The 12,784-nt window shown below is 37.7% G+C and overlaps 1 protein-coding gene across 3 annotated transcripts in view; it reads right to left on the bottom strand.

Moving 5' to 3' along the window:
* The window catches only part of CSMD3 (CUB and Sushi multiple domains 3), a 613,513-nt gene that overhangs the window by 172,755 nt on the left and 427,974 nt on the right, over positions 1 to 12,784 (bottom strand). For all 3 annotated transcript variants that reach the window (XM_010404839.4, XM_010404843.4, XM_010404841.4), the window contains 3 exons: positions 12,429 to 12,620; positions 8,605 to 8,743; positions 6,347 to 6,534 (listed from right to left, as the gene is read on the bottom strand). In XM_010404839.4, coding sequence (XP_010403141.2) covers positions 6,347 to 6,534; positions 8,605 to 8,743; positions 12,429 to 12,620 — 519 coding nt within the window. The remainder of the gene's footprint in view (positions 1 to 6,346; positions 6,535 to 8,604; positions 8,744 to 12,428; positions 12,621 to 12,784) is intronic.

A 12,784-nucleotide genomic window follows, 5' to 3' on the forward strand; every position in this document is an offset into this window, starting at 1 on the left:
GAGTATCTTCTTAGAAGGTAACCTTGTCCTCATGCCTGGAGGGAATCACCTTCAGAAGCTGAGGGCTTATGTCCCATCTTCAATCCGTTTGTTAATGCCCCCTTCCCTAGAAAGGGATTCTGTGTGCTGGACGTTACCCTCAATTTGAGGTTACTGACCCTGTTAACCCAGCACTGGAGCAGCCAAGGTGACTATTTGCCGATTGTATGGTCACTGACTTGTTTATGGGTTCTTCCTCTTCCTCCTCCTCTTGTGATGGCCCTCTGGAGTAGCCCTCTTCATCCACTTCCTCCTCCTTTTCCTTCTTACTAGGAGTTTCTTTCCTTACCAAACAAGCTGACATTTGCATCCAATACTCCTTCTGTTTGTGTGTAGGGGTGACTGATAGCAGCACAGGTTGTTCCTCTGGTTCAGTTGCAAAGCCTGTCATGGCAGCTGGAGTAGCCAGGGTTCCCACTGTTTTGCTGTCAGATCCAGAGACCTCCTCCACTTGAGGATAGGGAATTATGTTGAACAGGGCTTGGTACGCCCAGGCCAGGTCCCAGCACATCGCAATGATTTGTGTCTCTCTGGAATTGCTAGTGTGACAAGATGCTTTTCCCAAATATTTTCCTAGTTTTTCAGGATTCTGCACTTGTTCAGGGCTGAACTACCAAAACACTGGAGGTGCCCACTGTCTTTGGTACTTACCCATACTATCCCATGCAGCCTGCAACTTATAATGATCAGCTGCAGAGCATATGTCTCAGCAGTATTCCTAAATAATTGTTTAGCCTCAAAGAAAACCTGAAACACATTCAGGAGACACCACAATATGAATACGCTGGTTTGAACATCTCAAGGATATTCAAAATTCTCAAGAGCTATTGAAATTAGCCTGGAGGAGAATGGAAAGATGAAGATGAAAGGAAAGGTGCAGGAGTGGGGCAAGTGTTCCCCCTTATCTGCCCCATAGATTGGCTCTCTGAGGAGAAAAGATAAAGGTTGGGACTATTAATAGTTTTCAAGAGGTGGTTCCCTAAAAGTACAGATATGACAGCAATAGTGAGCAAAAATACCAGATTAGTCTGACAAGCAGGATTTATTTTATCATATTTTAAGCCAGTGTTACACAGTCCATCAAAATTATGTCCTTAATCCAGTTCCCAGATGTAACAAAAAAAGAACATAGAAAGTAAGTTGTTACATAACCCTATTCTCAAAACAAGCACAACAACTCTGACTCCAAATAAGTCAACATTGTGATCAGTGACTATTAAACTAACATAATAGATTATTAAAACAAATTTGTTTTAACACACTCTGGTCAGACCTGCAGTCAACTTTCCAAAAAGGACTGTTATGTTTTAGCCCATCAGCAACAAGGACCATGCAACTTCTCACTCAGTGGGATCCACAGTGGTATGCGGGAGAGAACTGGAAAGGTTAAACTGAGAAAATTTGTGGATTGAAATAAGAATGGCTTAACAGTTTAAATAAAATGCAATAATATTAATAGAAATAATAATAAATTTTAATGGAAAGGGGAAAAAAAAAGACAGACATAAAACTCCAGAAAAAAAAATCATGTAAATGAAAAACAACTGCTCATCACCAACTGACTGATGCCCATCCAGTATCTAAGTAGTCTCCCCCAGGCCAGAATATCACGTTGAAAAGTTGGGGTCAGCTATTGTGGCTGTGTTCCCTCCCAGCTTCTTGTGCTTCCCCAGACTCCTCACCAGCAAAGCAGCATGAGAAGCTAAGTCCTTGACTTAGTCTAAGTACTGGCCAGCGGCAACCAAAACAGCATGTTATCCACATTATTCTCATCCTAAATCCAAAATACAGCACTACACCAGCTGCTAGGAAGAAAATTAACTTTAACTCAGCTGAAACCAGAACACTTAGTTCAGGGCTCCTGTCAGTCTGATTCTATAACCTCATAAGATCCTTTGAGTAGCACTGACATATCCCTCCAAACTGATGTCGTTCACAAATTTGCTCTGTCCCATCATACAGGTTGTTAACAAAGAGAATACTGGCTGCATTATTAATCACAATTAATACTAGCCAAGAGCCTCAGCTCAGCAGTCAAGCTGATTTTCTACCCATGTTATTTATAGAATAATAGAATAGAACCATAGAATCACTTAGGCTGGAAAAGACCTCTAAGATCATTGAGCCCATCTGTAAGCCCAGCACTGCCAAATCCACCACTAAACCATGTCCCTAAGTGCCACATCTACACATCTTTCAAATACTTCCAGGGTTGAGGATCCTACCACTTCCCTGGCAGCCTGTTCAACAACTGACAACCCCTCCCATGAAGACTTCCTTTCCTAAGATTCAATCTAAACCTTCTCTGGTTTAGACTGGTGTAACTTAAGCCCACTTCCTTGAAACACAGATTTAGAGGAAACATAAAGATTTTAGTCATTTTGCTTGGGATTTCAGCAGTAGGCTTGGGCCCAGTGAGGGTTAATCAAAATAGTTAGGAGAGCTGGACCTGAAATAGAGTTTTAGATGTTAGTAACTGATTACCAAGTAATTGATGATATAGAATTTTAGATGTTAGTAACTGATTACCAAATAACTGATGATCTGTCATTTGCATGTTTGTTTAGATGTGCTTAGAATAATGAGCAGAAACACTGATAAGCTGGTGTATAGAATAAAGACAATTACCAATTTCCTCCCTTTGTGGGAGCCCATCCAAAAGTAATGCACGAGGAAACTTAGAGGTCACTAAAGTAATTAGAATTGTTAAAACTCAGAAAGGCAAAAAGGTCAAAGCAAGGAAGATGTTACTTCATCTTCCTTAGGACCACTGACCCAATTCAAGACCACCGACTCAATTCAGAACACACACTACACATGCTTAATGACATTTAAGCTCATTTCCATATGAAGTGGAGAATGGGAGGTGTTAATGTTATGAATATGCATTTTGTATTTTGGATATTCATAATATTTGGAAATAAAAGGTATCGTGTTTGCTTGTATCGGGGCCCTGCGTCTTAGGGAGCTGTCCCACGCAGTGCCTGGCACCAAATAAAACATACACTTTCTAACTCTAAACTGTTAGAGAGTTTTTGTCTGCCTCAGTTGGATATTGATATTAGATCGATACTCAAATTTTTGGTAAATCATCCTCTTGTTCTATTGCTTGTTACTTGTGAGAAAAGGCTAACCCTCCCATCACTACAATCTCCTCTCAGGTAGTTGTAGAGAATGTAAGGTCTCCTTCCTTTTCTCCAGACTAAACAACGCCAGCTCCCTCAGCAGCACCTCATAAGACTTTTACTCTGGACCCCTCACCAGCTCCATTATCCTCTGCCCCGGCTCCAGAACCTCAACATCTTTCCTGTAGTGAGGGGTCCAAAACTGAACACAGGATTCAAGGAATGGCCATACAGTAAGACTTCTTATGATACACCTATATTAAACAGTGCAGAGGAACATTTATCAGATATTCCCTGTAAAAATGGGAAAATTCACTAAGCAAGCTGGTCATCTGCTTAAGGGATTTTGAGCTGTCCAAATTTCATAGTACTTGAAATTTTTATGTGAATTGAAATAGTTCCTCCTTTTATGTCTCTTTTTTTTTTAAGAAGATGTTGAAATGCATACTCCAGTTATTGTGAGAAAAGCAGGAGTTATAATCCTCTCAGGTGAACAAGGAAAATTAAGATTAGGTTGATTCCACTTTCCAGCTTCCCTCACTTACAGATACACACATAAACACATACCTGCATCCTCCCATTACTTATGAGTCCCTTTAAAAATGTGCTGATAGCTACAGCACTTTTCTGGCACAGTAACTCCTTGAAGTAGAGAAAGACATCTTAGTGGCACACATGGCCTATCAGAATTGTTCGAAATAGTATTCTGCCTTGATTACAAAGTGTCCCATCCCACTCTAGAAGGGGAGTTGGGGAGGATTCTTTTTGATAGATTTCTCAGACGAAAATAAAGCATAAGCACGGCAATATTATATCGGAGAACTGTTTCTTGATAAAGAAAGATAAGTGTTCCTACTGAAGGGGGATAGAAAAGGGAGCAAAGAGGGGAAAAGAAAGACGGAGAGAGAAACAGAACACCGGGACAGATTGTTACCGCTGTACCCTGGGCGCCCTCTTAGCATGCTGAACAGATGGAGCGTGTAAACTGCAAGCTGCGGCGAGTCTGTGTGGTTCCAGGGACAGGCTGGGCGCAATTTCCCAACAGCAGCAGGCTGTGTGTCCCTCCTGTCGGTGAAGAACAGGCTGCCGTGGCTATGTGCTCCTGGAGCAACTGCAGGTTCTCAAGGTTGGGGCGCAGCGGCTGCAGGTGGTGGTGGCCGCTCCGTCGGGGAAACAGCGGAGCACTGCGGTGCCCCGGCGTCGAGCTGCCCCGGGGAAGCGGCGAAGCAGGGCAGGACAGGTGCGAACAGGACGGACAGCCAGGGAAGAAGCAGGACCGCAGGGAGAAAAAGGTTGGGGGGAAGGGGGAGCGGGGAGAGGAGCCAAGCTGACCCTCCAGGAGAGCCCCTGGTACCTCCAAGAAACCCAAAGAAAGTGGCCCCCAGCTCTGTCGCAGTTAACTGCGTTTATGTGCTAGGGCTCCTCCCATAGCCCGATTTCCCGAGTGTTTTTTCCTGGGCATCCAGGGATCTGGCCCCCTCGTGAGCGGGGTAGCTTCCAGACTGATCATGGAAGTTTTCTCTATCCTGATCGCCTGCCAGGCGAAGCGTCCCCAGGGACAGGACTCCCAGCTCATGTACAGCCCCTGGAGTAATTTTCCTCCTCATGTATAACACATGTTGAGGCATCAATAAAAATCAGACTGGTTCCTCTCACAAAGTACACCGGTTCACTTTTTTTTTTAAACCTAGATCAAGAGTTTGAAGAGACTGTCTCCCTAATAAATATCCTTCATACTTGGATTGGTGGACAGGAGAAGCCCTTTGGATTCCGTGAGACAAGACTTCATTCAACAGCACAGAAGAAAAAGATTGGCCTCTTTAAAAATAATTTTTTTTCTTGTCCTTCAGAGGTTCTGTGACCCTGAATCACTTCCTATAGCACTTCCATCTGCATTTATTATTCTTCAATTTAGTTGAAAAGAAGGAATATATTTAAGTGAACTGAAGCACTACATACATCTGGGCTCACCATCAACGTGTTGAGACCTACTTTTAACTTTTCAGGACTAGGTCACACTGTGGTGACAACTTCCCTGACATCTGTAGAATCCAATGACTGCAGGAAAGTATAAGGAGGCGCTTCATGGGTTTTACAAAGCAATAAATACATAATTCTTTCCCTTCTATACATTTTCACTTACTAATCAGTCTCAGAATAAATGGAGAAGAAAATAAGACCAAGGAGGTCTGTATCACCCCTATTTTCTTTCTGGTTGTCTTTACAGAATATTTTCATATTCATCTAATAGCAAATATTTCTGTTTATCAAGCCATGCAGAGGCAGTTATGAAAGTTCCTACTGATTATATATCTTGCAAGTTTATATTTTCTTGTTTACTGTGCTATGACCTCAGATCTGAGACAGGCAGACAGCCCTACTGTGGTCTATCATACAAAGGTCTAGCCTTTTGAAATGAAGAAAATATTTTTTTTATTTTCAGTATTGGATCCCTAGATTCTACACATCATTTCATCTTACAGGACCTTAAATACACCTAAGTCAACATGACCTGCTATGTAAAATAAAAATGAAATAAATTCTGGATAAAACATGTATATATGCTGTTAAGTAATGCCACTGCATCATTATTTTTGAAACCTGAAAACTGCTGTCTCCAATTTTTTCATAGAATCATAGACTCATAGAATGATTTAGGTTGGAAGGGATCTTAAAGATCATGTAGTTCCAAATGCTCCTGCCATGAGCAAGGAACCTTCCACTAGACCAGGTTGCTCAGAGCTGCATGGTTTTGAACACCTCCAGGGGTGGGGAGTCCACAATCTCTCTGGGCACCTTGTTCCAGTGCCTCACCACCCTCACAACAAAGAATTTCTTCTTAATATCTAATCTAAATCTGTCCTACTTCACCTTAAGGCCATTCTCCCTTGTCCTATCACTACATGCCATCATGAAAAGTGCCTGCCCAGCCTTCTTGTAAGCCTGCTTTGTGACTGGAAGGAATCATGAATTCAACAGTACAGGTAAACAAAATCATACTTGAAAGTTTATTTTAAGTTAGCAAGCTTGTAACATTATACTTGTATGAATAGATTATTCACATTATCATATTTTCAGGCAAAACAAAAACATTACCAGGCAGAAAACTATGGAAAATTAAAACAAAATTTGCACTTGTGCATTGAACTTTATAAATATGTAAGAAAAATGATTTTATTTACCTTTGTACTCCAGATGGAATCCAGTAAAACTAACAGATCCATCGCTTCGAAAAGCCAGATGCATGGTATTTGAACTGCTCTCTATCCTCTCTGGCAGTTTGCTATCTTGAAAGCTCCCAATCAATGGGCTATTACTGTCTGGCCCGTCATAGATATAAAGAAAATCATAATTTGGTTCTATACTGAAGCTAGAGAACAAAAAACAAAAGGGAAATGTCAGATGGAATATGCTTTGCCTAACATTTTCACTTTTATTAGCTTAAATTTTAAATTTACTACCACTGTTTTAATAAAAGGAAAAAAAATTCCTCCATTGTCAGAAAAAAATGGTTTGTAGAAGTGTTTTATTAGTAAACACAGAAATACTATATCTTTTGTTTCATTACTTAGAAACAAAAATTTCCTGCTAGCCAGGAAAAAAAGGAAAGCTTTTTAAATAGAGAAAAAAATTAATAACATATTTCTAAAGGTTTAGAAAAATAAACAATCTAGATCAATTGGAATCCTTGGCAGAAATGCTTTATGATATAATGCACTCAGCTTCCAGCCAGACTAAACACTTTCACACAGCTAGAGGATAATCTTCCCACATCTCTGGGAGCAAGAAGAATTTTGCCTGTGATCAGTTTAAGATGAAGTATTGAAACATCACATTTTCCTTCAAACTAAATTATAGTTTATTAACTAAATTAGTTAAGTTCAAACAATTTTAGTTAAAGGCACAGAGTTAACCAATTTCACTTGCAAGATTGTCCCAATAAAAAAACCCCAGTTTTTAAAAAGGGTAGTTAGTAAAAGAATGAAAATCCAAACTATGTTGTCTCTACTTGACAGTAGCCCCTGACTGAAAAAACTGGAGGCATTGAAGACCTGATAGAGCTCATTTTTTAACTTCTGGGTTATTTCAAAAATATTTCCATGCAAAAGTAATAAGTTAACAGTTAAGCGCCGTAGTTTGTCTTGAGTTTAGAAGGATTAGCTGGAGTAAGTTCCACTCAAAAGACTATTTAACAGTACTTAGTGGAGTATTTTGTGTTACTCACTCTAGATCAGTCTCTGTGTCATAAATGAGGCAATTCTCAGTAAAGATGCAATCTACTTTGACCAAGACTAAGCTTCTGAGTTTCTATCAAAGAATCATAGCAATTGACCAGATTTTGAGATTTTTTTAACTTGGCAGAATTTGGGATCTCTAAACATAGACAGACATAGTTCATAGTATCTGGGGTCACGCTGCAAAATATTTTTTTTTATTCTAAGATGGAGGATCTCATATCTAAATGTAGAATATAAAAACCAGAATATTGTTAAATATATTGAGCTCATGATATTTAACAAAAAAAAAGAAGTGCTACTACACAACAGAAAGTTTCCTTACCAACTTATAACATTTTGAAATCACTAACGAAATAGTTAAATTGTTAATTATGTAAATACAATTACGTGATTTATTTCCTTAGAATGAATTCACCAAAACACATGCTATGTCATTCAGCACTATATGACCTACCCCTCTAAAGAAGTCATCACATTATGACTGATCAGAACAATAAAGACACTATTATAGAACACCCAGCATAAGAACTTAAATTTGATGGGACATCACAAGTACCATTTTTATCTTTTCTGTGGCATATTTCCCAGTTGGTATGCATATTTTTCACACATAATAGATGTATTAATTTACACCATGTGCTACATACAGCGCAGACAGCAAAAGTTCCTTTGTGAATTCTATTAAGCTCTATTTAGTCTTGTATTGTGATAAAGGAAAATTCTAGAACAATTCCATTTAATAACGAGAACATCAGGAAGTATCTTGAGTATCCTGAAATTATATGGACTAATAAAACTAGATTTAAAGATTACTTTTGAAATTTTGCCTAAATAGCAGGTTTCACATACAAAAAATGATGAATCAATATGTTTCATCATTAAAGACCTTCCCAAGTTGCAGACATTTCAGCAAGTTACTCCATGCTGCCTTCTCAGGAACTGAATCTTAGTTAAATTGAGCACCATCCATCGTTAGCCAGTGTAAGCAGAGTGCTTTTAAGGAAACAGCAATGAGTTTCCAAGCTCCAACTGTATGTGTATTGACTACTCCGACATATTTATTGTAACTTTTAACAAAGATAGTGATTACTAATCCCTTTGATAGTCATATTAAGTATACATATATTACCCTACAGAGATCTGAACAACTGGCAATAATAAATTTATAAACATAACTTTAAAAATTATAACTAGAAGCTTACCTGATAAATGCTAATGATATAACATAATCACTATTAACAGTGATAGTCCAGTCACAATCTCTACTGTGGGGATAAGGATGAGGGAAGTTTGGTGAAAGTATAAAACCTGATGAGCCAGTCAGGTTTCCTCCACAGGGAGCTGTGAATAAAAATGGATTGAACTTGAGGAAAGAAGGTAAGAAACAAAGAAGCAAGTAACAGCAATCTGTTCACTGACATTTAGTGTCCTCCAAAAGTTAAACAAGAAACAAATGAGGTATTTACAAAGCTTTAATAGAAAGAAAAAAAAAGTACTCACATTTTGCCTTAGACAAATACTAATATTACTACTTTTTTTTGAAATCTGTGTCCTTTTGTTTGCATAATATTATGTCAAGGCTTTTCTGAATATACTGTGAACTTGAAAAATGCTCTGGCTACAGACATAAAAAAACTTGACTGGATAAGCTTTCCACTTTCTACTTCTTGTTAAAGGCATTCTAAAAGAACTTCCTTAGGCTATGAAAAATGATCTACTTACATTGATAATGCAGTTATCTGCCTTTTCACCAGAAAAAACTGACTAGTAATTCAGATCAAGATGCATATAATATAAATAAAATTTTAAAAATATTCAAGTAATTGCACTTTTCAAACTCAGAGATAAGTAAAATAGCGTTAAGTACAATTAGAATTAAACAACCACATTTCTCTATGAGATTTTGAGGTTCCCAGATGTTGTGGAGTTTTGGTCCAGAAAAATAAATAGTAAAAAGAAGGAAGTTATAATGAATTTTTTTTCTTCAGCATTCCTTATCTGAGACTTCATGCAGCAACAAGAGAATAATCAGGTTTTCTAAAGATCTTTTTTGAAAGGACTTCTTACAATGTTATTCAAAAGATTCTAGGTAAGATTATAAAAATTTATAATTTTGGAAATTTTAATTCTACTAAGTGATCATCTGGGCCTAGGAAAGTAATTTATCACTCAGGTCTCCTGTAACAGAGATTCTGTGACCTCTAAGGTTATTTAAATTTCTTATAGAGTCATATAGATCATTGAGTCCAACCATAAACCTAACACTGCCAAGTCCACCACCAAACCATGTCCCTAAGTACCACATCTACACTTGTTTGAAATACCTCCAGGGATGGGGACTCAACCACTTCCCTGGTCAGCCTGTTCCAATGCTTGGTAACCCTACTGATGAAGAAATCTGTTGCTATATCCAACTAAACCTCCCATGATGCAACTTGAGGCCATTTCCTTTCATTCTGTCATTATTTGGGTGAAGAAATGAATACCCACCTCATTACAACCTCCTTTCAGGTAGCTGAGTGGAGGAATGTCTTCACTGGGCCTACTTTCCTCTAGGCTACACATCAGCTTCCTCAGCTGATCTTCATAATGTTGTTATCTGGACCCTTCACCAGCTTTGTTGACCTTCTCTGAACTCAGTCTATCATCTCAATGTCTTTCATATAGTGAGGGGCCCAGGACTTAACAGAGGATTTGAGGTATGGCCTCACCAATGCCAAGTAAAGGGGGATGATCACTGCCCTGGTCCTGCCAGCCATACCTTGCTGATACAAGCCAGGTGGCTTCACCACCCTAACTGTAAAAAATTTCTTCTATATATCTAGTTTGAAGATAAATTTAAATAATCATAAAGAAATATGAAAAAAATTCTGAAATTTTACTTCCTATTAGTTTCATATAGATAATTTTGCAGAAAGCACCACTGGAATTAACTGTTTACAATGAAACCTTTTTCATAGATGTAAATATGATAAACAAGACCTTGCTTGAAACAAAACAGTAAAAACAAGCAAAACAAACCCACCAAAAAAACCCCCAAAAAATTGACCTATGAATTTCTGGAGAAAGTCTGAAACTTCTGGGAGAGAGTCTATACTTCCCCTAAATGTATAGTTAACCTGAATTATAAAATGTCTTTTTGCATGTCAGAATTTTTAATCTCATCCCTGAGAAAACTAAGGAAACACAATCACTTAAGATTCTGGTATCTCAGCAAGATTGGATCCAGAAAATTTTTGGAGTGGAAAACATGTAGCTATTTTGTGCAGCACAGGCATAAGAAAAGGACTGTCTTTTGGCAGAGACATGCTCTCCAATTTATAGTTTGTCAGAAATTCTTCAGTATAGAAGAATTTCTAATTATTATCTTTCATTCAAATATATGACTCAGTATTTAATTCTTTGTTATTTTCCCATTGCTATGACCTTGGAAATGAAGACATTCTTAAAATTTTGCTAGCGGCAAGACTAAGGGAATCAAAACAACCAAGGCACTCCCCCAGGTAAGAAAAATTAAAAAGTATATTTACCCAGTTTTGAGCATTAATAATTAGGAGGTTCAAAAAGACACTGGTGTGTAAAGAGCGAATAAAATAGATCTAGAATATGGTACAACTATACACCTTAGGAATTACCCCTCCTTCTTATTCTTTCATCAAAATTATGTTTGTTTTTTTCTAAAACTTTGATAAACCATGATGATGTTGACGTTATCTGTAGGGTAAGTATTGCACAGTTTGGATTCACAGTCGCGGGAGCAAAATTAATGAATATATTACAAGTTAGGAGAAAAAAAATCAATGAACTTCAGGGTGTACTGAGCTACAACATACAATTTTGAAATCACTTAGCTCCAAGGCAAGGTTTACACACTATTTTAGTCTATTAGCAGTTCATATTCCCCAAGAAAGTATCGTTATAGGAAATCAATAGTAGATAACTTCATGCTTGATAGCTGGACAAATAAATCATCATAATAAGCATTCTTGCTACTCTGTGTACAGTAGGTGTTTTGCATGAGGTGTGGAACTTACCAGCATTAGGTAAATGGATGCATGCAGGTAAAAAACAAGTGTATGCCTTTTTTATATGTGCTATCGACAGAATGCCAGTTGAGTACCTACATTTAATCTATTTCACAATATCATCAACTCACTATTGATAGTGATTAAAACTGCTGGTACTACTTTATAGCAGGGCAATTATTTTTCAGTTGAAAATTAAATTTTAGAAACAACAATATCAAATAAGGCCAGCATGATAAAAGAATATTTTAACTATAGGGCCCAGAGTCCTAGAATTCCTTTTACTTTTTCACTTAGACATTTACAGATGTTCGGTTATCATTAATATAAAACATATTTTCACATATAAGAATTATAAGAGATGAGCAATAAAATATTACTTTATTGCTGTCTTCCAGAAAATAGTCTAGACAATTCTTTTCTTCAAGCCCATACACTCACACTATGCAGGAAGGCATAGTAAGTAGAGTAAGAACAGAGAAAACAATACTTTCACATGTTAAGTTGTATAGCCAAGACACCAAGTCAGTACTGTAGTCCTGCATGAACAGGGTAGATGGTGTGCATGCATGCATAGGCAAATAGAATGCAGATTTTACTTGTAATAGGTAAGGCCAAGTTAAGGTTATTAAAGGAAAGAGTGTGTTTGAAAGCTGTGCAGTGCTCCTTGCAGTTATAATCTCTGGCAAGTTCCTCCCTGCAATGTTTGTCCAAGAATAGGCTACCAAGGATAGTAGTCATTGACATTGACTTTTTTGCTTTTTCTGTCCCAGATCATCAAGTTATAAATGAGATGGCTCTTAGAGGGAAAGGATGAGAACTATTATACTAAGAACTACAGATGAAAGGTTTTGGTTATGACTATCAGAGGTTGATGTAAAATAATTTCTAAGATGTGCAGTAAATGTATTTTCTTTAAACAAGTTTCTAGAACAGTGTGATTCATTACATAAGGATTTCTATTTTTATGAAAGCATTATTTAATTTTTTTTTCTGCATACCTATACAGACTGGTGGGTTTGGCTGCCAGAAGTACCGATTTTCTACCTGAATGCAGGTTATTCTCTCATCTCCTTGAAGTTCATAGCCAGGGTCACATTGAAAAATTACAGTGTCTCCAGGTTCTCTTCCATCGCCATTTCTAGTTCCATTCATGGGGACACCAGGATCACGACAGGCAGTGGCTACAGAACCTGGCAGCAAAGTGAAAACAATAAAAATAAATTTTTGAAAAAAAACATTTTTTCAATCCTTTTTTTTCCATTTTGTTACATTTTTCTAATCAGGAAGCTCTGCAAATTCAAAATTTTCCTAGTCACTTAAAAAAGGTTGAGAAATCATCCAACAATTTGCTGCT

The sequence above is a fragment of the Corvus cornix genome, chromosome 2 (genome assembly GCF_000738735.6).
Source record: "Corvus cornix cornix isolate S_Up_H32 chromosome 2, ASM73873v5, whole genome shotgun sequence".
NCBI lineage: Eukaryota > Metazoa > Chordata > Aves > Passeriformes > Corvidae > Corvus > Corvus cornix.